The sequence below is a fragment of the Balaenoptera ricei genome, chromosome 10, assembly GCF_028023285.1.
Source record: "Balaenoptera ricei isolate mBalRic1 chromosome 10, mBalRic1.hap2, whole genome shotgun sequence".
Classification (NCBI taxonomy): Eukaryota; Metazoa; Chordata; class Mammalia; order Artiodactyla; family Balaenopteridae; genus Balaenoptera; species Balaenoptera ricei.
In genome coordinates this window covers 99,472,317-99,498,833 of record NC_082648.1, presented here as the reverse complement: position 1 = coordinate 99,498,833, position 26,517 = coordinate 99,472,317, and the positions used below count along the sequence as shown (strand labels likewise).

At 46.2% G+C, this 26,517-nt stretch overlaps 4 protein-coding genes across 6 annotated transcripts in view; 1 reads left to right on the top strand and 3 right to left on the bottom strand.

Moving 5' to 3' along the window:
• MEI1 (meiotic double-stranded break formation protein 1) overlaps positions 1–3,007 on the bottom strand; it is a 67,088-nt gene extending 64,081 nt beyond the window's left edge. Inside the window, exon 1 of the mRNA XM_059934876.1 lies at positions 2,804–3,007. Coding sequence (XP_059790859.1) covers positions 2,804–2,974 — 171 coding nt within the window. The 5' untranslated portion in view covers positions 2,975–3,007. The remainder of the gene's footprint in view (positions 1–2,803) is intronic.
• Positions 3,008–3,105: 98 nt separating this feature from the next.
• LOC132373801 (uncharacterized) lies at positions 3,106–7,986 on the bottom strand. Its single transcript, XM_059937402.1, has 2 exons — positions 7,131–7,986; positions 3,106–3,191 (listed from the first exon to the last, which is right to left on the bottom strand). Exons 1-2 carry the CDS (start codon positions 7,984–7,986, stop codon positions 3,106–3,108), a joined length of 942 nt encoding a protein of 313 aa, XP_059793385.1.
• A 1-nt stretch (position 7,987) lies between these two features.
• Positions 7,988–10,311, bottom strand: LOC132373800 (uncharacterized). The gene is made up of 2 exons (XM_059937400.1): positions 8,070–10,311; positions 7,988–8,019 (listed from the first exon to the last, which is right to left on the bottom strand). Exons 1-2 carry the CDS (start codon positions 10,309–10,311, stop codon positions 7,988–7,990), a joined length of 2,274 nt encoding a protein of 757 aa, XP_059793383.1.
• A 7,675-nt stretch (positions 10,312–17,986) lies between these two features.
• Positions 17,987–25,190, top strand: SNU13 (small nuclear ribonucleoprotein 13). 3 transcript variants are annotated; one of them, XM_059934872.1, is made up of 3 exons: positions 17,987–18,094; positions 23,173–23,293; positions 23,977–25,190. In XM_059934872.1, exons 1-3 carry the CDS (start codon positions 18,092–18,094, stop codon positions 24,237–24,239), a joined length of 387 nt encoding a protein of 128 aa, XP_059790855.1. In that variant the 5' UTR covers positions 17,987–18,091; the 3' UTR covers positions 24,240–25,190. The 3 variants fall into 3 exon arrangements, with proteins under 3 accessions (XP_059790855.1, XP_059790856.1, XP_059790857.1); XM_059934873.1 differs by lacking the exon at positions 17,987–18,094 and adding an exon at positions 21,423–21,481; XM_059934874.1 differs by lacking the exon at positions 17,987–18,094 and adding an exon at positions 21,488–21,617.
• The last annotated feature ends 1,327 nt before the right edge of the window (positions 25,191–26,517 follow it).

Sequence of the window (26,517 nt, the reverse complement as noted above, 5' to 3'; positions counted from 1 at the left end):
TGAGGCTCAGACACCTTCCCAAGGACTCAAATCTAAGTGTCCAACCAGGTGTTGTCCAAGGTCAGTGCTCTTTCCACAGTCTGTGAGAGTGATACCAGGGACCATTCATGAGCCTCACTGAGGTAGGTACAGAAAAATTCATTCTTCCATTCAATGTAGATATAAATCTTCACACTCAATTCACCTCCCTATACAGGGAACTGGGTAGCAGCTGTGCAAAGTACTCAAGACAATAGCAAAACTTAGGTCAAAAAAGGGGTGTGCACCGAGGATAGAACTGGAGCATGGGTACAACTGACTACATCACCCCTTCAACTGGTGAAAACTGAAGCTAAGAAAAGTGTGTTCAAAAAAAGGTGGAGAAGTTGCATCTCTTATTGCCTCTAAACTGTGTTAAGTCTCCTGTTCTCCTTCACCAATTCCTCCCACATAATGCATTAAGCTAGTGATCTAAATGAGTTACTCAAAAAATTTCCATGACGTTCCTTCACCTGGCAGATTAAATCCAAGCTCCTTAGCTTGGATTCAAACTCTTAAAGGAACTGATCTCAACCCTGGCTCTCCAATCTCACCTCCCTCAACTGCCCTTCAAACACATTCTGATTACCTCCCCAAACTCATCCTTGCTAATCCTTGCCTCCTAGAAAAAGCTCCCTCATTTCCTCTAGCCCAAATCTTACCCATCTTCTCAAGCGTAATTCAAATGCTTCCTCCTCTAAAAAACCTTTCCTAATTTCACTCCTTATCCCACACAGCACTTGACCACAAATATGTCCACCTTCTAAATTCCCAGGAATGTGTTCTCTTATTTTCTTCCCTACCTCATTGTCTTATTCATCTCTATCTCTCACTGTCCAACAATGGCAGCCTCAGAACTCTAGCCTCAGTGATATTGCAGACGTTACCAGCTAGCCCAGCGGTTCTCAGAGTATAGTCTTCGGATCCCTGAGGGTGCCCAAAACACTTTCAGGGGATCCACAAGATCAAAATTATTTCCGTATAATACTAAGATGCTATTTGCCTTTTCCACTTATTCTCTTACAAGGGTACAGTATTTTTCAAAGGGGGCATGTCACAACAGATAAAATGCAGAAATATATGAGAACCCGGCTGTCCTCTATTAAGCCAGACATTAAAAAGATTTGCAAAAATGTAAAACAAAGACATTCCTTGCACTCTTTTTTGTTCTGAAAATAGTTATTTTTATTTTTTAAATCATTTATGCCACAGAACTGTACACTAAAAATAGTAAATTGTATGTTATCAATACCTATATTTTGCCAAAATAAAAAGAATTATATTAATATGTAATGGACTATTATTTTTATAAACTTATTTATTTATTTATGGCTGTGTTGGGTCTTCGTTGCGGTGCACGGGCTTCTCATTGCGGTGGCTTCTCTTGTTGTGGAGCACAGGCTCTAGGCACGCGGGCTTCAGTAGTTGTGACACGCGGGCTCACTAGTTGTGGCGCACGGGCTTAGTTACTTCACGGCATGTGGGATCTTCCCGGACCAGGGATCGAACCCGTATTCCCTGCATTGGCAGGTGGATTCTCAACCACTGCACCACCAGGGAAGCCCTACTATTATTTTTAAATGAATACTTTAAACTTTTGTTATTTTTAATACAGTAAATAAACAAAAGCTCTTTGGGGGTCCTCAACTCTTTTAAAAAGTGTAAAGCCGGACTTCCCTGGTGGCACAATGGTTGAGAGTCTGCCTGCCAATGCAGGGGACATGGGTTTGATCCCTGGTCGGGGAAGATCCCACATGCCGTGGAGCAACTAAGCCCATGCGCCACAACTACTGAGCCCGCGTGCCACAACTACTGAGCCTGCACTCTAGAGCCCGCAAGCCACAACTACTGAGCCCAAGTGCCACAACTACTGAAGCCCACTCGCCTAGAGCCCGTGCTCCCAACAAGAGAAACCACCGCAATGAGAAGCCCGCGCACTGCAACGAAGAGTAGCCCCCGCTGGCCATAACTAGAGAAAGCCCGGTAGCAACGAAGACCCAACACAGCCAAAAATAAATAAATAATTTAAAAAAAAAAAGTGTAAAGCCATCCCTAGAGCAAAAATTTGAGAACCAATGATCTAGCTCATCCCCCACCCACCCACGGCAACAATTCCAGCCCTGTGACTCTGAGAGAACAGTCATCTCCCAAACTCTTCTTGGAGGTCTCCACGGACAAAAAACTCACTGCGAAGGTGGGTAGGCACTGAAGGAACACGCAGCCCACGCTTCAGCCAGCTCTGCCTCTCAGAAAGCTCTTCCCCTCACCCCACTCCTGCTCGGCCGGAACTTCCACTCGTCCTGCCCCCACGGAGCCCAAGGAGCCCCCTCCTCCCATTCGCACAATCAGAAAGCGAAGGAATAAGCCCCCAGGGTGCGCGCGCCTTGCCCTCAGGCTGAGCGGGGACTCAAATGGGAGGGAGCCTGAGCGAAGGCTAAACCCTGGAGAAGTGGAGAGAGGGTCAGCAAAGGGCAGGGCAGCTGAGAGAAGGGCTTACGGGAAGGTGGGAACGCGTGCCAGTGAGTCTAGGCTGGGGGCCCTGGGAGCCCCGGGTTTAGTGCGGACAGGGTAGGCCCACTTGAGGCGCAGAGCCAGGGTCTGGGCCTCCTTTGTAAAGGGGATGCTGAGCGGTCTGCGGGGTAGGCCGCCGTGGCCGGTAAGGGGGTGGGCCTGCTTAGGGGCTAGATTTAACGAGACGGGTGGGCCCGGCTTAGTTTCGGGGAAGGTGCGTCCGGTTGAAGGGAGTTGCTCCCGCCCGGTTGGTGAGGGAAATGCCAGCTCGCACCGATACGCTAGGCTCCGGCAGCAGCTCCAGCGCGCAGGCCAGGCAGAGGCGTGGGGACATGGGCAGCAGCCACCGCGGGTCGTGCCGGTAATGGGCCCTCTCGAAGAGCAGTGCCGCCTCTTCGTCCCTCCCGGGCCCGGGAAGGCCTGCCGCCGGCTCCCTCACAGCCATCTCTCCGCTTGCGTTCTACCACGGCAGCACCTTTTCCCGCGTAGTTTATGCGCAAGCGCACTTGGCAGAGCTCGACGCGGGCGCGTGGGGAGACGGGTAATGCGCCTGCGCGAACCGAATACCAGCCAGTCTCAGGAGAGCAGCGGCCCCTGCGAGCGGGTGACGCGCCGCAGGAATCGGAAGAGCGTGCCTCTAAGCTCCAAGCTGCTCTTGGAGCCTGCAGGAATTCGTCTTTACCACGCCGAAGGTTGAAAAGCATTTATAAAGACGCTGTTATTAGCCTTGAAAAAGGAAACAATCTATTTGTGGTATTAAAAAAGTAAACGATCTCAGGGATTCTTATCGAAAAACTATCAGCACTATTATTTTAAATTTACGTGGCACCTTTCTCTCAAACAATCTAAGGTGACACCTTTCTTTCAGAGATTCTAAGATGGTCCCCTTAAAATATCGTCTCACAGAGGGCTGCACAGTACTTGCGATTTTGTGAGCGCAGAAGGAATACTGAAGAAGAAAAAATAGTTTGTTGTTAAGTATATTAACAAAACCCGTCAATCTACAAGGATTTAATTAGCGCCAAAGTGCCCAGCAACCGGTTAGTATTAAAGGAGATAGGTTCAAGAGATGTTTTCTACATTCAGAAGCAGTGTGACGGAGTAGAAAAAGTGCTTTCCATGGCAAAATAATTTGGAAAACAATGGATTATTTTTAATGGAGTATTATGAACTGATTCTTGAGAAAAGTAGATATTAACATGGAAAAATCCTCGTTAAAATGCTGTGTACAAAAGATGCAGAATTATATACATAAGTATGTAAAATAAATAAGCAAACATTTATTCAACACCATTAAATTATATTATAGCAGTAATATATGTTCAGTGAAGAAAATAGAAGAAAAAATAATATTTTGATTTATTTTCTTCTAGTCTTTTTCTACACCTTTTTACAACAGCAACATACAAAGGTGTGTAAACTTTTCTCAGAAAAATATCATGTACATCTTCCATATAATTAAACATTATTCTATGTTTATTTTTTTAATGTCAACAAGTTATGTATTCTTTTTGACAAAATTTGGAGCCAGGAACTCTGCTAGGATCTAGAGGATTCAAAAGTGAGCAAGAGACAGTCCCTGTCCTCAAGGAACTAGAACGAGTCGAGAAAGAGAAGCAAATTATTACAATAGGGTACATTTGTATTAGTTATCTGTTGCTGCATAACAATCCATGTAATGGATTGAATGGTGACCCTCAAAAAGACATCTCCATGTCTGCTGTGGACTGAATTGCGTCCCCCAGATTCAGATGTTGAAGTCCTAACCCCTAATGTGACTGTATTTGGAGATAGGGCCTTTAAGGGGGTAATTAAGTTTAAATGAAGTCATAAGAGTGACGCCCTAATCCAATAGGATTGGAGGCCTTATAAAAAGAGGAAGAGAGAAAGATCTATCTCTCTCTTTATGTACAGGCATTGAGGAAAGGCCATGTGAGGACATAGTGAAAAGGTGACCATCTCTAAGCCAGGAAGAGAGCTCTCACCAGAAACCAAATTAGCCAAAACCTTGATCTTGAACTTCTAGCCTATAGAACTGTGAGAAAATAAATTTCTGTTGTTTAAGCCACCCATGCTGTATTATTTTGTTATAGCAGCTGGAGCAAACTAATGTAACGTCCAAAATCCCCACAACCTGTAAATTACCTTTTTTCCAAAGGATCTTTGCAGTTGTAATTAAGGATCTTGAAATGAAGATATCATGCAGAGTATCCAGTGGGCCCTAAATCCAATGATAACTGTCTTGAGAAGAGACACACAGAGTAAAGGAGGAGGCACTGTAACCACGGAGGCAGAGATTGGAGTGATGGTGCCGCAAGCCAACAAATGCCTGCAGCCACCAGAAGCTGGAAGAGACAAGGAACGGATTGCCCTCTAGAGCCTTTGGTAGCAGTGTAGACCTGCTGACATCTTGATTTCATTCAGACTTCTGGCCTCCAGAACAGAGAGAATAAATTTCAGTTGTTTTAAGCCACCAAGTTTGTGGTAATTTGTTACAGTAGCCATAGAAAACTAACACACCCCAATATTTAGCAGCTTAAAACAACAAACATTACCTCATAGTTTCTGTGGATCAGGAATCCAGGCACGGCTTAGCAAGGTGACCCTGGCTCAAAGTCTCTCATGAGGTTGTACTCATCTCAAGGCTCACTAGGGCCAAAGGATCTGCTTCCAAATTCACTCAAATGATTGGTGGCGGGATTCATTTCCTCAAAGACTGCCAGACTGAGGGCCTCACTTTCTTGAGGGCTGTTATCCATTGGCCGCCTCAGTTCCTTGCCACATGTGCCTTTCCATAAGGCAGTGCACAAAATGGAGGACAGCTTCCCTCAGGGAACAAGCAAGAGAATTGAGAGAAGGTGCCCAAGATGGAAGCTACAGCCTTTGTAACCTGTTCTCAGAAGTGACATTCCATCATTTCTGCTGTATCCTATTCGTTGGAAGTGAGTCACTGGATCCAATCCACACTCGAGGAGAGGAGAATACACAGGGCATGAATACCAGAAGGTAGGGAGCATTGGGAGCCTTCTTAGAGCCTGCCAACCCCAGTATAAGTGCCGTAGTAGTGGTAGGCAACACATAGGAAGAAAAACATCAAAACATTAACTGGGTGATGGGATTATGGATTGTTTTTCCCTTTTTTGAATTTTCTAAACTTCCTTTAATGAGCATGTATTGGTTTGAAAATGAATTTAAAAATAGGAAAGCTAAATGAAAGGGAAGAAAGGAAAGAAGTGAGGGAGGATAAAGGAGAGAGGAGGAGAAAACCTGAATTGAATTTTCTGAATTAAATTTGAGTTCTGTGAATCTGCTTCAACCTGCTGAAGCTGTCTACAGAAGTATCACAAGACATAATGCCTTTTAGCTAAGAAGTTTCAGACTTTATTGAAAAAAACAATTAGCTCCAGGATGTCCTGGAGGGTGAGGTGAGGGAAAACAACAAGGATTTAGGGTTGCCAGTGCTTGAGAATTGAAGAGGTAGAAATGGTTTTTCCGTGAAATCTGTTCACGGGCAGCAGAATCCCAGCAGGGCAGATACTCAGTGATCAGCTCCCTTCCTTGTGACCAAAAGCACCTGAATAATAGTGTCCGGTGCAGAGCACCACCCCTCCCACAAGCAGCTGAGGCTATTTGAGCATCCTACCTCAATCAGAATTAGCTTGGAATAGGACAGGACTGAACTATGATAGAAACTTCAGTAAACCCTCCTCTGAGGAACTGGAGAGGGGAGGTGTTAGGAGATGGCATTGGGCTGACCCACATTCCCTGAACCTTCAAAACCATAGAGTAGAAGTAGCTTCTATCCCACCCACAAAGTATCCCAAACCCCAAAAGCGGGGCACTCATAAAACATGTACCAAAGAAATCAGAACCCTACAGGGCCCAAATAACCAATTTTATTAGAGGTTATTTTATCATCCCCTTTGGGAGTGAGCAGACCACTCTCCTGCCTTCTCTGACGTGTTTTGAGGATTCTGGACCCACCGCCTACTTCCTAAAGCCATGCTGGAGCAGGAAACCCCTCAAATGCTTCGTAAGACCAAACTTTTTGGGGGCTGGTGGATTCCTTAGGGCCCCATGTGGGTTCTCAATTTCCTCAAGTTCTTCTGTTTTGGGAAGAGCAACCCCAGCACCGCAGTGACCTGGTGGCTGAAGGTCCCTCTTCAAAGAAGCGTGGACTCTGATGCTGTCCTCCCTTGCATGTGGGTCACCCACTTTGGGAAGCAGGATAGGCTCAGGATCCCTCACACTCAGGTTGGGGGCTAAGTGCTGGGGCTTGGCCGAGTGTGGGCACCAGGAAATCCTGTTCAAAAAGCTCATGCTCAGCCTTGCTGCAGCAGAGTGCAGACTCCTACTGGAGCTGAAGGTGTCTGTGGAACAGGAGGAAGGCTGCTGCCCGGCCCCTCTGCCTTCCTCCGGCTCCAGGCTTCCTCTTCTCCTGTGTGTGGGCGGCTGACATTTGAATCTGGGGGGCTCCTGAGATGCGTGCTCCTTCCTCCAGTGGTCTGCCCCAGAGTATGAGATCCTCACTGTGCCAGGAGCCCTCTCTGCCATCTGGGAGACCCCTGGCCTGACCATTTGCCTGCCCCCGCTGTTCTCACTGGAGAGTTCTTGGACCCTTTCTTGGCCACACCAGTTACTAGATTCTGCTGCAGGCCTGGGGTTCCTGGGAGCAGTGAGTTTGGCCCTAGGAGGAGACTCTTTCTGGACATCCTGTCGTTCTCTGAGGCCCCCTGGTGGTCTGACTCTCTTAGGCTTTTCAGGATGGATAGAAATGCCCATTGGCTCTGTCTGGTGTGGTCTACGCTTCTCCAGAGCTCTGGCCTGCGTAGGAGGTTTTGAGCCTTCCCTTTCTAGGGGCCGAACGCTCTGGGACCTCTCTGGGGACTTAAGGCCTGGACTGGGGTCCTGGGCCCCACAATGCCTTTCCTGCTGCCCCTGCAGCTCACAGGCCTTGTGTAACCCAGGGAGCCTCACCCCCCCAAGGGGCAGTGGGCATGGTGCTAAGAAGTTGAAGCGCAAGTAGGACTCTAGGATCTGCTGGGGGAGGCCCCACTTCAGGTGTGCAATCTTCCGCTGCATAAGGGACTCCAGGAGCAGCAGCTGGCTCTTCTCGAGGACTGGCCACTTTGGCAGGATGGTGAGGGCAGTGGGAAAATCCACCAGAGCTGTGGCAGCTTGCGGGGCTTGGCCACATGAGACAGAGGGGCAGGCAGAGGGCAGGCCCAGGGGAGCAGCCAAAGACTGTGGGTTCCTGAGCTGTCGAGTCAGGCCAGAGGTCTTCCCTGGAACCACTCCTTTGTCCCTTTGTCGGCTTCTCTGGAGTTTAGGTTGGGCCTGCCAGGAGGCTGGAATGACACTGTGCTTCCTGGCAGTGGCCGTGCTCTGGCTGGCCAAATCCTCTCCCTCCCCACTGGCAAGCAGGAAGAGTTCATTCTGGTGGGGGAGAGGCTTCATCTCAGGGCAGGGCGCAGAGGCCACAGCCTGTTCCTGGTCCATGGCCCCATATCCAGAGCCAGTGAGGGCTGGGGGCCCCTCACCCCCAGAACAGTCAACTCGGAGATTGCCTTTAGCAGCATCCTTTCCTCTGACTTGGCCCTTGTTTCTTCCCCTTAGTACTCGAAGACTTCCAGCATCCTCAGCTCTGCACTTTCTCTGGCTCCCTACATCCTGGATTTCTGCAGCATCCTCATCTTCACCCTTATTCTGGCTTCCTTGCCCTTGTATCTGGATCTCTCCATCGATTTCACTCCTTAACTCTCCCTGAAAGTCTCCCCCAGGAGCCTGGGTCTCTTTATCATCATCACCTGTGGTCCCTCTCAGGTTTCTCTTCTCTTGGATTTGAAATTCTGCACCATTCTCACCTCCAATCTGTTCCTGGTTCTTCCACTCTGATGTACAGACATTTCCATTAATCTTACTTTTTAACAGTCTTTGCTTCCCTCCCCTAAGTCTCTGGATCTTTCTACCATCCTCGCTTCCAAACTCTCTCTGGCTTTTCTTCTCCAGTGTTGGATTTTCTGCATCATTCATTCCTCTAGTCTGCTCCCAGTTCCTTCTCCCTGGTGAGTGGCTCTCTCCAATTTCACCATCTAACTGTCCCTCATTCTGTCTCTCAGGTCTCTGGGTCTCTGTACCATCCTCACCTCCAGCTTCTCTCTGGGGTCTCTTCTCTGGTGCCTGAATTTCTGTTTCATTCTCACCTCCCATCTGCTCCTGGTTCTTCCCATCTGACAAATGAGTCTTTTCATCAGTGTCACCTCTTAACTGACTCTGGTTTTCTTCCCCAGGTGCCCAGGTCTCTGTACCATTCTCAGCTCCAGCTTCTCTCTGGTTTCTCTTCTCTGGAGCTGGAATTTCTGCACCATTCTCACCTCCCATCTGCTCCTCTTTCTTCCATTCTGCTGAATGAGTTTCTACATCAATTTTAATAGCTAATTCTCCCCAATTCTCTGCCTCAGATGCCTGGGTATTTGCACCATCCTTGCCTCTAATGTGTTCCTGATTTTTCCACTTTGGTATGTGAATCCTTCCATTAATTTCACTATTTAACTGATGCTGGTTTTCTTCCACAAGTTCCTGAGTCTCTTTACCATGTTCACCTTTAACGCCTCTCAGGTTTCTCTTCCCTGTTGCCTGGATGTCTGTACTATTCTCACCAACAAACTGCTCCTGGTTCCTCCTTCCTGGTAGATGGGTCTCTACATGAGTTACACCTCTTAAGTGTCTCTGGTTCTCTGCCTTGGGTGCCAGGATATTTGTACCGTATTCATCTCCGTTCTTTCTCTGGTCTCTCTTCTCCAGTGCCTGAATTTCTGCTCTGTGTTCACCTCCAATCTGGTCCTGATTCCCCCAACATGGTATCTTGAATTCTCTGCCAATTGCACTTGCTACTGGTTTCTGGTCTCCCCAAAATCGTGCCTGGATCACCACCCAATCCTCCTCTCTTATCTCCCTGAAGTTCTTCCTTCTAGATATCTGGCTTTCCCCAGCATCCTCACCTGTTTTCAGGCCTTGATTTCCCCACCCCACTTGAAGTTCATGTCTTAGTTGTTTCTGGATCTCTACCCTAAATACTTGGACCTTCCCAGCTTTCTCACTTCCGTTTTGATCCTGCATCTCCCACCCTGGTGTCTGGATCTCTGTAACATTCTCACTTTGAACGCATTCCTGTTTTCCCCACCCCAGGGCTTGGGTCTCTAGGCCATCCTCTTTTTTCACTTCCCCCAAGTTCTCCCTCCCAGATATCTGGATTTTCACAGCATTCTCACCTCCAACCTGGCCCTTTCTTCTCCTCTCTTCTGCCTGAATTTCTATACTAGTATCACCTTTAATCTGGTCTTGTTTTCCCCACCCTGGCAGCTGGGTGTCCCCACCATTCTCAGTTCCAGTCTGGCCCTGCTTCCTCAACCCTTGGGCCTGGGTCTCTCCTTCATCCTCTCCTCTGGCTTCTTTCTTATTCTTCTCAAAAGACTGGGTCTCTATAGCATCCTTATTCCTACTCCTATCCTGGGTCTCCCACATTGGCGTTTGGGTCTCTGCATCAATTTTACATCTTAACTGTTCCTGTTTCTCTCCTCTTCGTGCCTGGGTTTCAGGAAGATTCTCACCTCCAGCATCCCTCTGATTTCTCTTCTGTAGTTTCTGACTTTCAGCTCTATTCTCAACTCCCACCTGGTCTTGATTCTCCCACCATGGTGTCAAGATCTCTCCAACAGCTTTACTTATTACTAGTCTCTGTCTTCCCCACTCCAGGACCTTAGGCTCTGCCTTGTCCTCCATCCCAAAGTTTATTGGGAGTTGCCTTCCAGATGCCTGAATTTCCCAAGCATCCTCTCCTCTGCTCTCTCTCTGGTTCACCCACCCTGGAGCCTGGGTCTCTCTACTATCCTCTCTGCCTAGTGTCCGGTTTTCCCTCCCTGGTGCCCAGGCCTCTCGTGGGCAGCGCCAGGACTTCCAGATGGGCATTCCCACTTGTTGGTTGGAAGGAACAGGTAGGAACTCTCTGGAACAGAACTGCAACCTCTGGGCTGATGGGAGGTTTGGGAGAGAGGCCATGGAGGTGGGGTGGCATCTCATGCTGACAATATGCTCCAGTGGTACCAGTTCTTCCGGGGAGTGGACCAACAGCTGCTCCATCCTTTGGCACATGTCCAGGGCAGGGGACAGTGGCTTGCAAATCAGGTGAGTCTGGTCATCACTACGACACCAGGGTACCTGCCACGCTTCCCAAGAACTGTCCTGAGGTAGCATACAGGTGCTTGAAAAGGAGGTGGTGCAAAAGATGTGTTCCAAAGGTGTGGAGGCATCCCAAGGTAAACCTTGACCTGGGTGCTGACAAGAAAGCAGAGACTGGGTCCATGAATCCTGGAGGCTCCTCCAGTGTTCCCCTCTCTTATTTTGGGCCCGTTGTTGGGCACCCAGGCCCCTGAACTTGCCAGGACTGAAGAAGAATTCAGGGGTCAGCCCGAAACAAGTGTCATGTCTCATGGAGGGCACTGCCCACTCCTGTGGTGGCACCTGTAGGTGAGAACAGAGAAGCAAAATCTTTGCATTCACATTATCTCATCTAATCCTCAGATCAGGATTGTAATCCCCATTATCCAGATGAGGATGCTGGGGCTCAGGAATGGGGAGTCAGTTCTCTTAGGGAAAACAGTATTCATTCAAGAAAGAAAGATAAAGAGTTTACTCCAGGCCAGGCACTGTTCTAGGTGCTGGTGGTACCAGCATGAACAAAACAGACAAAGTCTTTGTTGGGAGCTGTCTTTTAGACATGGAAGACACAATAACTAAGTATACAACATAATGTTAGGTGTTGAAAAGTGTTTTGTTGGGTTTTTTTTGTTTTTTTTTTTTGGCCACACTGCATGGCATGAGGGATCTTAGTTCCCCGACCAGGGATCAGACCCATGCCCCCTGCAGTGGAAGTGTGGAGTCTTAATCACTGGACTGTCAGGGAAGTGCCCTTGAAAAGTGTTCTAATGGAAATAAAAGCAGAGTGGGAATGGCGTTAGCTCCTTTAGACATATTGGTCAGAGGAGGCCTCTCAGAGGAGGTGACATTTGAATGGAGACCTGAATGAAGCAAGGGACAAACCAAGTGACATCTGAGGAAAGAGCATTGTAGGCGGAGGAGACATTAGTGCAAAGGCCCTGAGGATGGAACTGGGTTATTTGTATAAGAACAGCTAGGAGGCCTGTGTGGCCAGAATGGAATGAGTGAGTGATGAAGAGAGAGCTAGGAGATGAGGTCAGAGAGGAATGCAGGGCAGATTATTCTGAGCCTCGGAGCTGTGGTTAGGAGTTGGATTTTATTCTGAGTTTGACTAGAAGTGTATCCATCAGAGCCATTGCAGAGTCTTGAGTGGCAAAGTCCTGTGATCTGTTTTTTTTTTTTAAAGTTTGTTCTTCCTCATGAGCATAATGTTAGGCTTAAGCCAGGTGCAAAAAAAAACTTACTGTATGATTCCATACAGACAAAACTAGTCTATGCTATTAGAAATCAGCACAGTTGTGTCTGCAAGCTTCTGGGCTGCTGGTAGTGGTCTGTTTCTTTTTTTTTTTAAAGATTTTCTTATTTTTTTTAAATTTTTATTGTTATTTATTTATTTTTGGCTGTGTTGGGTGTTTGTTGCTGCGTGCAGGCTTTCTCTAGTTGCGGCGAGCGGGGGCTACTCTTCATTGCAGTGGCTTCTCTTGTCGTGGAGCACAGGATCTAGGCGTGCGGGCTTCAGTAGTTGTGGCATGTGGGCTCAGTAGTTGTGGCTCGCAGGCTCTAGAGCGCAGGCTCCGTAGTTGTGGCGCATGGGCTTCATTGCTCCGTGGCATGTGGGATCTTCCCGGACCAGGGCTCGAACCCGTGTCCCCTGCCTTGGCAGGCAGATTCTTTTTTTTTTTTTTTTTTATAAATTTATTTATTTATTTTTGGCTGTGTTGAGTCTTCGTTTCTGTGCGAGGGTTTTCTCCAGTTGTGGCGAGCGGGGGCCACTCTTCATCGCGGTGCACGGGCCTCTCACTGTCGCGGCCTCTCGTGTTGCGGAGCACAGGCTCCAGACGCGCAGGCTCAGTAGTTGTGGCTCACGGGCTTAGTTGCTCCGCGGCATGTGGGATCTTCCCAGACCAGGGCTCGAACCCATGTCCCCTGCATTGGCAGGCAGATTCTCAACCACTGCGCCACCAGGGAAGCCCTGGCAGGCAGATTCTTAACCACTGCGCCACCAGGGAAGTCCAGTGGTCTGTTTCTTAATCAAGTGCTGCACCTGGATGTGTTCAGTTTGCAAAAATTCATTGATCTATACACTTATAATCTGTGTATGTATATTCCCTTGGATTAACATTTTTTTAAATATAAATTTATTTATTTATTTATTTTTGGCTGCGTTGGGTCTTCGTTGCTGCATGCAGGCTTTCTCTAGTTGCATCGAGTGGGGGCTACTCTTTGTTGCAGTGCGTGGGCTTCTCATTGTCGTGGCTTCTCTTGTTGCAGACCACAGGCTCTAGGCGCACAGGCTTCAGTGGTTGCAGCACGCGGGCTCAGTAGTTGTGGCTCGCGGGCTCTAGAGTGCAGGCTCAGTAGTTGTGGTGCATAGGCTCAGTTGCTCCACGGCATGTGGGATCTTCCTGGACCAGGGTTCGAACCCGTGTCCCCTGCATTGGCAGGCAGATTCTTAACGACTGTGCCACCAGGGAAGTCTGGATTAACATTTTTAAAAAGAGAAAGAAGAAGTTCATTCTGTTGGCTGCGTGGAGCACTGACGATGGTTGGGTGAGAGAGAAGGCAAGAACCAGGCAGAAGGCACTACCTACAGTCCAGGTGAGCCCTGAGGGTGGCTTTGCCCAGGAGGGTGAGGTGAAGTTTTAAGAAGTGATCAGATTCGAGATATGGGTTGCAAGTAGAGCCCATAGGACTTGCAGGTGGGTTGATCATGAGGAGTGAGGGAGAGAGAAGTCCAGGGTGACCGCTGGGTTTGGGGCAAGATAATGCTTTTCCTGACCAGTCTGAGTTCATCTCTGATACACAGGGCATAGAACAGGGTCCTTATAACAAATAACTGAGACAATCATGGTGTTGAGGGAAGGAGGTGTGTGGGATCCCCTCACCTTGATGACCTTCCTCATGCTGGAGTGGGTCCTGGTGACCTGGTGCCACTAGTGCTGGACCTGCCGGATCAGAAAGAGGCAGAGGACAAGCAGGTTGCTGCAGTACCAAGGGTCCCTGCAGCTGCGATCCTCGGAGAGCAGGCCCCGCACTGGCTCCCACTCAGGGCCCTGGAACGGCCCCACCACAGCACAGGCGCCCAGGAGGGCCAGCAACATGACACAGCTTAGGTCAGGCAGGTGGTGTTCAGGAGTTGTAGGGCAGGACTGGTGTGGCTGACCCAGCCACTTCAGGGCGGGGTAGCCCCTGCCTCATAGCACCCTCGTCACTAAGGCCACCTCACAAAGGCTCCCGATGCTGCAGCCTCAGCTCCAGCTGCTGCACCTGGCACCAGAGCTGGATAACAGGCCCTCAGTACAGGTGAGGACAACATCAGGGAACTGCCCAAAAGGAACTAAGAGGAAGAAGAATTTGTTTTAAACATCCTGACCTCTGGAATGGAGAGATTAAGTTCCCCCGTGTATGATGGAGGGATGGAAACTGCAGCCTGCTTGATTTCTTTCTTCCTGTTCGATACTTTCATCCATTTGTCCATCAGCCTATCCAATATCAAACATTTAATGAACACTGTATTGAATGTGTGTTCTTGTTTAACCACCCAGCATATCCTGATTTTTTGTTGGGGGATTACTTTCCCATCCGAGGATCACTGTTTGTAGGAGTATAAATGCTACCCTGGAGACTTTCACCCAAAGGTTATATTCAAAATATTGAATTACAGAGCAGGCAGTGTCATCAGCCAGTCAGAATGGGCCATGCCTTAACCCTTTAATACCTGGGTTGTAAGTGGCCCCTGGGGTCCCGGTAGAAGGGCATCACCTATTTACCAACCAGTTGGGAAGTATTTCTCTATTTTAAGAACCCAGGGACTTCCCTGGTGGCGTAGTGGTTAAGAATCTGACTGCCAGTGCAGGGCACACAGGTTCGAGCCCTGGTCCGGGAAGATCCACATGCCGCGGAGCAAATAAGCCTGCGTGCCACAACTACTGAGCCCGCATGCCACAACTACTGAAGCCCGCGTGCCTAGAGCCCGTGCTCCGCAACAAGAGAAACCACCACAGGGAGTAGCACATCCACTGCAACGAACAGTAGCCCCCGCTCACCGCAACTAGAGAAAGCCCATGCACAGCAACAAAGACCCAGTGCAGCCAAAAATAAATAAATAAAATAAATAATTTTTTTTAAAAAAGAACCCAATATACCACACAATGTATCTTGGTGAAATGTTACCCCAGCTTATACCTGATACTCTTTCACAGGCCCAGGACAGCCAAGGAGTGGAGGTGTGACCTAAGTTTGGCTAATTGGGCTCTCTCCTCCAGGGCTCTATCAAGGTAGGGATAGGAAGCTGGTAAAAAAAAAAAAAAAGCAGCCCATGGCAGCTAGAAACTGGCCCAGCTCTATCAGTTAGGCCTGATGTTGCTAGGAGCTGGCCTGACACTCATAGCTGAGCCTTGGTGTTCTCCTGTTGAACATAAAATACTTCATAGAGTGTCAGTATCAGACAAAACCACTCTAACTGTGATAATCGAGACAAAAACAAGACCACTCTTTAGTCATGTATGAACACAGACAAAAGCATGAACATTGTCAAAACCACAAAAATAACCAAACATCTCACTATCCTGGCTAATATCTATTTTGTTACCAATTATAGCTTTAGCCTCACTTCATTCCTTCCACCTTGTAGATAAGATTTATTAGGATGCCCAATCATAGAATTACTCACACTTTCTGATAGTGTCTAATCCAGAGCAAACCCCATTTCCTTGAACCCTCCTGAAATCATTTGACACAAGCCCAAATCCTATAGTAAATCCAAACACCCTCTTACTGAGAAGTGCCACAGTTCCCCATGGTATGTGTTCTCCCTTGTTGCAATGAGTAATAACACTGTAGAGGTGTGTTCCTGGTGGTCTTTAGCTAAATTTAGGACAGTGGCGTAAGATTTTATGTCTGGTCCTGCTCTCACAACCAGCTCCCCTTGAACCTCCAGGCTCCACTGCAGAGTCTTTTCCCAGATCCCTTTTTGCTTGCTTGCCACCAAAGATCCCTAAGTGAAAGAAGAACTTCCTTTGGATCAGGCACAGTGCCAAAAGATAGATATCCAAAGTGTCCAAGGCATCTACCAGCCCTGCTCTCATAAAGCTCTCAGTATGGTTGGAAAGGCAAACATTGAATAAAGACAGAGTTGACGAGGGCTACAAAGGGCAAGCACAGGGGGCTTGTGGGTGCATCCAGCAGGGGTAATTACCTGGTCTGGATGATCAGGGAGGCTTCACTGAAGAGGTGATGAACACTAAGCAGAACAGTGGAGCACATCACATCACTCCCAAAAGAGGGTGATGGATGGGCTTGGGGAGATTGGGGTGAGCTCAGGGTAGAAAAAGAAGGTGGGTGGGGCTGTAACATGCGGATGGGGGGGGTACTGGTGGGGAGAGGCCTAGTAAGTCATGGCAAGGATTTAACGTTTTAAGCACAGAACTGTGGTAAAAGACAAATTTCTAAGACAAATTGATTCTGAGCATATGTTAGAATTTATCAACTAACTAGCAAGGGAAATAGCAAGATACAAGAGGGTGGGCTAGTTCTGTGAGAACATGGAAACTGAGTTATTATATAGTTGGGAAACAATTAATTAGGTAGAGTGTACAGTCTCATTACTCATGGTCATAAAAACATCAAGCCCCTATCAGTCATTACTAGGAGATCTGGGATATAATGGTCCAAGATGCCAGGTAGGCCAAATAACAACCAGACATTATTATAAAGGATATCAAAAAAGCAAATGATAATGACACATCTATGACTGTAAACTGTAATAATAAGGTTTCATTCTCCCACAGTGGTAGCTGATAGGTCCAATTAATATGGAAATATGAAACAGAATCTGAGAAAGATGAGGAGCAGGGTTCTACTCTTTTTCTAAAATATCTATTTATTTATGTATTTGGCTGTGCCAGGTCTTAGTTGCGGCATGCAGGATCTTCGTTGTGGCATGCAGGACTGTAGTTGCAGCTCAGTTGCTGCACGCGGGATGTGGGATCTTTTTTTAGTTGCGGCATGCCAACTCTTAATTGCAGCAGGTGGGATCTAGTTCCCTGACTAGGGATCGAACCCGGGCCCCCTGCATTGGGAGTGTGGAGTCTTAGCCACTGGACCACCAGGGAAGTCCCCACAGGTTCTACTCTTAAACAGGAGCCATCAGTGGGAATTTCTTAATTTGGAGACAAAATTTATTTTTTGACAAGTTATAGATATGCATGGATGAAGTTTGATGGGGGAATTTTTCATGTAATAAATGTTCAGTCCTGGAGCCACTTCAAACCTATCTGGCTGGGTTTTCAAGCAGAGCAACCAGATGTGGTGGAAGTAACCCAAGCCGATAGCCAAAAATCCCAGGGTCCAGTTCTGGCTCTGGCACTGCCTCATTCTGTGACTGTGGACAAGCAGCTTCCCCTCTCTGGGCCTCAGTATCTGTAAAATGAAGGGGTTGCACTGCGTGATTCCTAAGGGTCCTGCTAGGTCTCTACTTCTAGGTTTCCAAAGGAAATAACTGGAACTGGCCCACTATGGTCTAGTTTTAGCTAGATCCAAATGGTCCCAAGAGGGAATTCCCAGGCAGTCCAGTGCTTAGGACTCTGCACTTTCACTGCCGAGGCAATCCCTGGTTGGGGAACTAAGATCCTGTAAGCCGAGCAGCGTGGCCAAAACAACAACAGCAACAACAACAACAAAATGGTCCCAAGATATGCCTGGCATCATGCGAAGAGAGATGAGTAAGGGCCATAAGAATCCAGGAGGACCTCTTGGAAGTGGTGAGGCATGAGCCTAGCCTTAAAAAATGGAGATTTGGAGCAGCATAGGGAAAAAAGCACCATGCTAAGCCAGAAGAAATTGGGTGTCCTAGACATCTCCAAACTCAACCTGACAAACTCAACCCCCATCCTCAAACCTGCTGTTCTTCTTGAATTCCCTACTCAATGGATTCCATTTCTGGTGGACTCCACCCGCACCAGAAAATTTAACAAAGACATCTGAATATGAAGGAAAACAACGATGATTTTAAAAGCACAAAAATGTGCTAAAAGATAAACTAGCAATGGAATGAAGACACCCTTGAAAATCTTTGTTTTGGTGTGTTATTTTTTGAATGTTTAACTCACTGTTTCGGCCAATAATTTATGGTAGTATAACAGCAAAAACAGCAAAATACGGTCCCTCGCCCAAAACTGGCGAGGTGCCTTTAAGGGGCGTGACCCCCCTCTGGTGACGCCACTTCCGCTTCCTGCCGCACGCTGCCATTTCCACTTCTACCCTGCGACTTGCCTAATCGGTGCGGGCTGCAGCTCTGACGTCGCCTGTACTTCTTGAAGAGTGACGATACCACGGAACCGGAGCCATGGTGAGTGCGTGCTCCTGGCTGAAGGGCTGGGAAGTGGGAGACGGGGTTCCGTTCTCTCACTAGCTTGTCGGGGGCTTAGAACGTGCGCCGTCTCGTCCGCCTGGCTCGGGCGGCCGCGTAGCGCCAAGCACTGTCTTCTCTCCCGGCCCGAGGTTAGAAGTCTAGAGGCCTCAGGGTCTCAGGTGCTGTGCTGGGGCTTCTTTCCGCCTTTTGTGCTCCTGGCCGAAAGCCTCCCGTGAGCAGAGGGGGCATGGCCCAACCTGGGAGAAAGAGACAAACCCACGTAGGAGAGAGTCGAAAGCTGGATGGATGGGGAAACTTGGCTCCATCGGTTTTCTTTTTCTTTTGGGGGGATCGCTAGAGTATGGGGTGGAGCCCTGGATTTGGATCAGCCCTCCCCTACCCCGCTTTCCCCATTGCTGATGTTCAGGAGAGGGAGCTCTCCATGGGTCTGCGCGCCTAGTGCCTGCCGCGAGTTACACGTGCCAGGGATTAAAGTGGCCTTTGGCGTTTGGGGGCTGTGCGGAACGTGGAGTGAACCCCAGCCTGGAATGCAGGAAAGACTCTTCCTGCGAGGCGGTAGCCTCTGAAATCAGAAGTGCTGGTAGCAGCACGTGCGGCTCCTCTAAAACTCTTCTGGGTGGTCTCCAACTTTTTAGTCAGATCTTGTGGCCTGGTAGCTAGTTTTGGTTGGCACTTAGTAAGGAGGGAAGAGTTTACAAAACACTGATTTCCTTAATGAGGTTTAATCCTTTTAACGGATTTTGGATCCCAGCGGGTATCTCCCCGACTGCCCGCCCCGCCCCCATTTTGAAGCTAGTACGTGGCTGAGCCTAGAATTTCAATCTTCTAAACCAGTGCTCATCTTTCGCAGTGCCGTGGAAAGTTTTGGAATCGGTTGGTATCAGTTTAAATGCATTTAATAGACCTAACGCTTGGTATGGAGAGAGTGAGCATGCATTATTTGTTGTTAAATCAAAACCTTGCAGGTTTTGGCTGTCTGGTGTATGGGGAAATCAAACGCATCAAGCTACGGGTTACAGTTGCCTAGCAGTAAGATTTCATTCATTCATTCATTCAATTAGCCCTTGGAAAAAATAAAAGGTGAATAAATACACACTAAGCAAATTTCAGTTGCTATTTATAAGGTGGTTTGGTTTTAAAGTTGAGTGGAATTTTTGTTGTTGACTTTTATTAAACCAATAAAGTGACTCTTCTTTGATCGTGTTGGATCTCCTGAAGTCTCCCTTTTTGTGCATTTTATGTTTATTAAGAGTTGAGAATCCTAATGTCCAGAGATGGGCTATTGGAAACTGCAATAAAAATATCTGGCATTTTAAAAAGTATATTTATGAGGAGTGATAGGAATAAAAGTGTTGCCGGAACATTTATTGTTTAAGAGGAGGGTGAAATTATTGATGAGCATTAGATTTTGACAGACATAGGTTGTGATTTCTCAGATAGCCACCAAAAGAATACAGATAAATAACTCCAAATCACTAGAGGGGAAAATAGTGGGGAGAAAAAACTAAAAGGAAGGAAAGAGGGAAAAGGAAACCGAACAGGTGGGACAAATAGAAGGCACAAAAGAAGGGAGATTTGGACCTAATATATCAATACATAAATAAATATAGGAAGGGACTAAATGCTTCAGTTAAAAGACAGGTTGAAGTAAAAAGAATGGGAAAAAAAATCAGTAAGATAGTGTCTAAAAAATAAGGTACAAGTAAAGTGAAAATGACATAATTACAAGAAGAAATAGACAAATATGCAATTATATAGCATTTAATTGATCGTGAAGCCAAAACATCAGTGCGGAAATAGAAGATTTGAACAGCACTATGAATAAACTTGATCTAGTGGTCGTAGTGAAACCAGTGAATACTTTACCCATCAATTATAGAAGACACTTCTCAAGCAGAGAACATTTATGAAAATTGGCCACCTACTGGGTCATAAAGCAAGTTAAACAAATCTTAAAAGACTGATAATAATATAGACCATGGTCTCCCAACCAAAATACAAATGACTTAGAAACAAAGTGTTTGGAAAGAAGATATAAAGAACTCGTGGGTCAAGTTGAAAATATATAAGGGAAATTTGAAAACAACTGAACAATAATGAAAATACCAAATATGAGAGTATGTAGGGTACAAATGAAGTACTGGAACCTAAAATGCTGGGTGAGGGAGAAATAACATGAAAAGTCCCTTCTGGTGAGATTAATCAAGAAAATAGCAAAAAGTTATAAATAAGGAGTAACAAACTTGCAGGAGACATAATTTGCAAACATTGAAAAGAAAGGATATTATGAACAATGTGATATCTATATAGAAATTTAGATGAAATGAACAAATACCTGAAAAAATAGAATCAAAACCAATTCAAGTAGAAATAGGACGGCTGAATAATAGTAAAGAAACTAAGTTAATATACTGTATGTTAATTATAACTCAAGAAAAACTAAAGTTTGACATGAAAAAACTTTACACTTACTTTTAAAAATAGCTTTATTGAGATAATTTGCATACCATAAAGTTCCAGTCTAAAAGTGTATAACTCAATGGTGATCATTTTTATAATGTATAGAAATATCAAATAACGGTGTTGTGTTTTGCACCTGGAACTAACACAATATTGTGGTCAATTATACATTAATTTTAAAAAACAAAACCAAAACAAGGTGGTAGTAGAAAAAAAGTGTATAACTCAGTGGGTTTTCTTATATTTACAGAATTGTGCAACCATCATAAGAAAATCTTAAAATTGGTTTTATCTCAGGAGTGTAAAAGTGGTTTACCATTAGAAAAACTTTAAAAATAAAGGAGAAAAGTCTACTTCATCCAACTCAGTACAAAAAACATGACAGAATTCAACATCAACTTATTTATAACAGAAGAAATTCTTAGTATACTACGGAATAGAGTGAATTTTCTTAAGCTGAAATATCTTAAGAGTAAGTCTAAAAGATATTAAAACTTTTGGAGAAATTACAAAGCTTTATTTAAAAGCACTAAAGGTAGATATATATGTTTAAATGGGTTGACAGATTCTGTATCCTAAAGGTGTCTTACCCTAATCGGGATTACTTCAAATCTACAAATCAGTCCCAGCAGGCTTTTTCTGTACACCTTGAAAAAGCTGATTCTAGAATGTATGAAGAGAGCAAATAATTAGAGGTCTCCTCCAGCCCTTGCCTAATTCCTCACCACCCTGGGACCATGACAAATTCACCCAGTGCGATGTGTTGGTATCAGGGAACAGGCATCTTCGTGCAATCAGGTTATTGACGCCACTTCCCCTGACGTCACTTCCTGCTCTTCTGGGGGTGGGTCATTTCTTTGTCCTTGCGGCATCAGGCAGGAGACCGCCGAGGCGGACTCAATGGTGAGGGTTCCCACTGGGCCATCACCCATGGGTCACCACCTAGAACCGCGGTGCCGCGGCTACGTGCCGCGGTCCAGCCTCCAAACCCAGGGTTAGACGGCACCGCTGCGGGCGAACTGCTCGGTGCTCAGGAATGGTAACGTGGGCTGCACCCGGGTTGTGTCTATAATAAAATATATGCTTGTAAAAAGAATCACAGGGAAAACAAATGAGAAATTAATAAAAATGGTTAAAGTCGAGAGGTGAAGATGGGGTAGAAGGAATGGAATAGGGCAGGCACCACCCAATTTGTTCCCTACGTGTGTTATTTTGAAACGGATCCATTGAGGTAGCATTTTATCCATAGGTATTTCAGTATGTGACTATAAAATATGGATTTTCAACAACTGCAATGCCACTACAATACCCCAAAATTTAATAATTCTTTAATATCAAATATCTAGTATTAGAATCAAAGGCTGGGACTTCCCTGGTGATCCAGTGGTTAAGACTCCACAGCTTCCGCTGCAGGGGGCGTGGGTTCGATCCCTGGTCGGGGAACTAAGATCCCGAATGCCCTGCGCTGCGGCCAAAAAAAAAGAATCAAAGGCTGGATCAGATTTTTTCTTAGCTCTCCGCCCATGCCCCCCCACCCCAGGACGGCTTGATCACAGATGTTTTGTTAAGAGGGGCAGTGGTCACATGGTATTTTTTGTGATGTTGGTAGCTATTAAAATCAATGTCTGTATCCATTAATTTGGATTAAATTAGTATGGGTTGCAAGTTGGTGCTATTTAATTGTATCATTCTTTCTTTATTAGGTGGAATACAGGAGAAACTTATCCTCTGCTATTTGGTTACCTAGTAACACAGTCTGTATAGGAAAGGCAGGATAAATGCTCCACAGTTTACCTTTACCAGTTTTCAAAACTGACTGTGGAACCATGTAGATGTTTTATATATTTTGAAGAATTTTTTTAAAAAGCAAACTAAATACGAAGGAACCCTAATTGTATATCAAATTGATAACCACAGGAAAAAAATAATTTGAGTAACTTTTGAATATAATACTCTGGACGGCTTTAGTCAGATATATTCTAAGAATAAAAAGAAATGTTGACCTTGGTGGGTTTATAGTTGGTGGAGGTAGTATTGGTATAGCAATTCTGAAACAATTTTATATGTATTGTAGGGTAGAATAAATGAAAAAATATTCTGATGTTTTAGAAACCGGGATTCTTACTGAAAACAGAAGAAGATTCAAATATTGAAGGGAATAGAGGGAACTTTGTGCTAGGTTTCTATAAATTATACCTTAGTTTAGATTGAGTAAATTCAGGGTGGAATATTGAAATCCAAATTTAGAGATTACCCCATGTGACTGAAATGGGTACTGAGCCATGGAAGCCTGTAATAATCCATTTGCAATAATATTAGCAAGCATTAGGCTAAAGAGGCAAAAATACATAAGCTTTAGTATATATTATTGGATTATGTAATTACTATTTTTTTTTTTCTTGAGCCTAATATTTTCATTTTTCTAAGTTGAGAGTGGGCAGGCCAGGGTCAATTATTAAATGTGTGTGTTTGGGGGAGGGCGGAGCAGGGAAGCTGACCATTGTCTCTCTCAATTGTTGATTGAAGTATTTTGTGACTTGTCTGGAACAACTTCTAGTTCAGTTTGACTCATGCTTTGATTTCCCCCCCCATAGACTGAGGCTGATGTAAATCCGAAGGCCTACCCTCTTGCAGATGCCCACCTCACCAAGAAACTATTGGACCTCGTTCAGCAGTCATGTAACTACAAGCAGCTTCGAAAAGGAGCCAATGAGGGTAAGGCAACCAGAGAGTGCTCCAGGAAGAGTGCTAAAGGCACTGTCCCTGTGTGGGGTCTCTGGACTAGATTTCCAGTATGGAAAGAGGGCTGGATGCTCTTGATTAGGCCCAACATGAGGACCTAAGAGCAGCAGAGTGTGGTCCGTGGGCTAGCACTGGGTCACAGAGATAAGCAATCAGGAATAAGCATTTGAACAATGCTGTGGTGCATTGAACTTGCTCGGTGAGTTGCATGTGGTATGAGCTTTCCAGCAGTATAGATCGTGGCAGATTGGGATGGTAAGACCCTGATCCTTGATCACGGAGTTTGAGAAGTGCTGCATTGCACTGCTTCGTGCTGGTGGAGGTTGTGTGAAAGCTTTTCGAGTCAACCAGGCAAGGGGTGGTGGTGACTTGGATGAGTGTGGTAGCAGAGGACAGGAAAGAAGGGCTCTGATTTAGGATGTGTTTGGACAGAATTGATGGGTTTGATGTAGGGTTTGAGAAAGGCATTGGGGAGAAGTAATTGGTGCTTGGCTCCCTATCACTTCCCAAGGCCACTATGGGGCACAGAATTGCTTAGTCCTGGAAGTTTTGCCCAGTTTTCTTGCACCTGTTTCTTTTCCTTGGAAATTGCTTTGTTGTAGCTTCCCTGCCCCAACCCCACATCACCTATTGGCCTCATGTTCTTCCCTCTACAGCCACCAAAACCCTCAACAGAGGCATCTCTGAGTTCATTGTGATGGCTGCAGACGCCGAGCCCCTGGAGATCATCCTGCACCTCCCACTGCTGTGTGAGGACAAGAATGTGCCCTACGTGTTTGTGCGCTCCAAGCAGGCCCTGGGGCGAGCCTGTGGGGTCTCCAGGCCTGTCATCGCCTGTTCTGTCACCATCAAAGAAGGCTCACAACTGAAGCAGCAGATCCAATCCATCCAACAGTCCATTGAAAGGCTCTTAGTCTAAACAGGTGGCCTCTGCCACACTCCCTGCTGCTAACTCCTACCCCAGGGGTTATGTATCGTTTGTCTGTTAGCATATAGTATTTCCAGCTACCTTCTATTGTTATAAAATATTGTAGTGCTTAATTTGGTTTTTGTATTTTTGTATTGTTTTTGTCTTGTTTTTAGGTTGTCATCTCCTCCCCAGCCTCTCCTGTAATCTCCACTTCCACTCTCTCCCTGCCATCTTATCCTCCCTTTTGGAAAATGCATGCCCAGAACAGGTGGAAGCAGGGTGGTTGACACCATTCAAAGGCAGGGAAGAGCCAAGGTAGAGATTTGGTTTCAGCTTTCAGGTGCCAACTTCCTACTGTGCGGGGCATGATGGAAGTAAACACTGTCCACTTTGTATCCCTTGTGCCCAGCATACAGGATTGTGTTTGAATAATCAAGGGGTTTCCTTTGCTCTCTAGGGCATTATGTATCATTTGGGGAGGAAGCATGTATTCTGTGAGGTTGTTGGGTGTATGTCCCAAGAGTCAGTTTCTGATGTACCCCTGCTGTTTGCTTTTGGTAATATATTTCCCCCCATCTCCCACCTATGCCTCTGAGGGTGGCAGGGCAGCAACATACCAAAGAGATATGCTGCAAAATTCCAGAGGCGACTTGGTGAGTGAGACATGGGACCGTTGACCTAGGTCTTGAAGGTGTGGCAAGAGGTTCTGGAATGGAGGATTCTGGGCCAGTCATGGAGAACTGGGAGCTACAGCAGAGATGATGGAATTCAAGGGAACATCCTTGCTTTGGTGAATGGAGATTTCTTCAGTAGACACTTGGTACCAGCTCTGAGAGCCCTTACCCCTGCCTATTTCCTGCCGTGATGTGGGTCAGATGTATGCATTCTCTGTCACAGCAGAAGGACAGTGCTAATGTGTCATTCTTGTGCGCATCCTAATAAAGAACACATATATTCGTACTCCAGTTTAAAGAAAGTGTGATTCTTGTTAGGAGTCCAGCTAATACTTGAATGAAGCATTAGAATGGTTACTAGTTTCTGGAACTTTTCACCAAGAAGGTGTGGAAAAGCCATTACCTCCACCAGATGGTTTCTGGTAGTTCAAAATGTCTTGTTCAGTCATTGCGGTGTTGCTGTCACTCTAGAGCAGTATTTCTCAACCTCAGCTGCCCTGTATGTTGTAGTGTTTAATAGCCTCCCTGGCCTTTACCCACTAGATGTCACTAGCAACCTTCCCCTTCTCCCCAGACATTGCCAAATGTTCCCTGGTGGCAAAGTCACCCCTGGTTGAGAATCATTGTTGCAGGACTAGGGCTCCTAGTAGTCCTCCACACATGCTAGAGGGTGGGGGAGATTGGTATTGCTGACTGAAGCTGCTGCCACCTCACCTGCCTCATTACTCTCTATCTTAAAGTACCACGAGAGCCTGATACCTCCTCCACCTTGAGAAATTTTCTTCCAAAGTACAAACAGCTGGATACCATAATGGTCATATTAATGAGAATGGATTACATTTAGTTTACTCTTGGCCAGCTTGGGCCAGTGTGACCACTCCAGCAGTGGGTTCCTAGGGAACCTAAAATCACCCTGTCATGCTAAGGCCTGTTCTGTACCTACTGAGCTAGTCATTTCCCCCAGCTCACTCCAGTGTTTATATACCCCCCCACTCCCACCCCAAGCAGTTTTCTATCTGTGGATGGTGGAGTCTGAGGTAGTACTTACTTTCTTTTGTTGTATATGTATCTTTACAATCATACTCTAAAAGACTGAAGTAATTTGGGGGTGGAGAGAGATCAAGTAATCCAGCCTCAGGAATTCCCTGGTGGTCCAGTGGTTAGGACTCTGAGCTTTCACTGCCAAGGGCCCAGGTTCGATCTCTGGTCAGGGAACTAGGATCCCACAAGCCATGGGGCATGGCCAGAAGAAAATAAAAAAGGTAATCCAACCTCCACTTAGATGGAAACTAGGGCATACCCACCAGAACCCTGAGAAATGGGCTGGGGCAGGGCTCCTGGGCTCTTCATCTCTAGGGTCCATCTGGAGTGTTACCTTAGTTGCCACAGCTTCATCGTAAGCCTTCAAAGGACAGGGCATCGATTTGTGATCACCCGAAAAAACTATGGCTCTTTTCCCTGTTCCTAACGGCTCTGCTACGTGTCTTATGTCTGCCTCTCTGCCATGTTCTATCTTTGCTCAGTGTTTCATATTTGGTTTCTTGAACACTTCAAATCTGTTTCTCAGATTCTTTGTACTTGGTATTCCTTTACTGCACTAGTGGCTTTCTCCT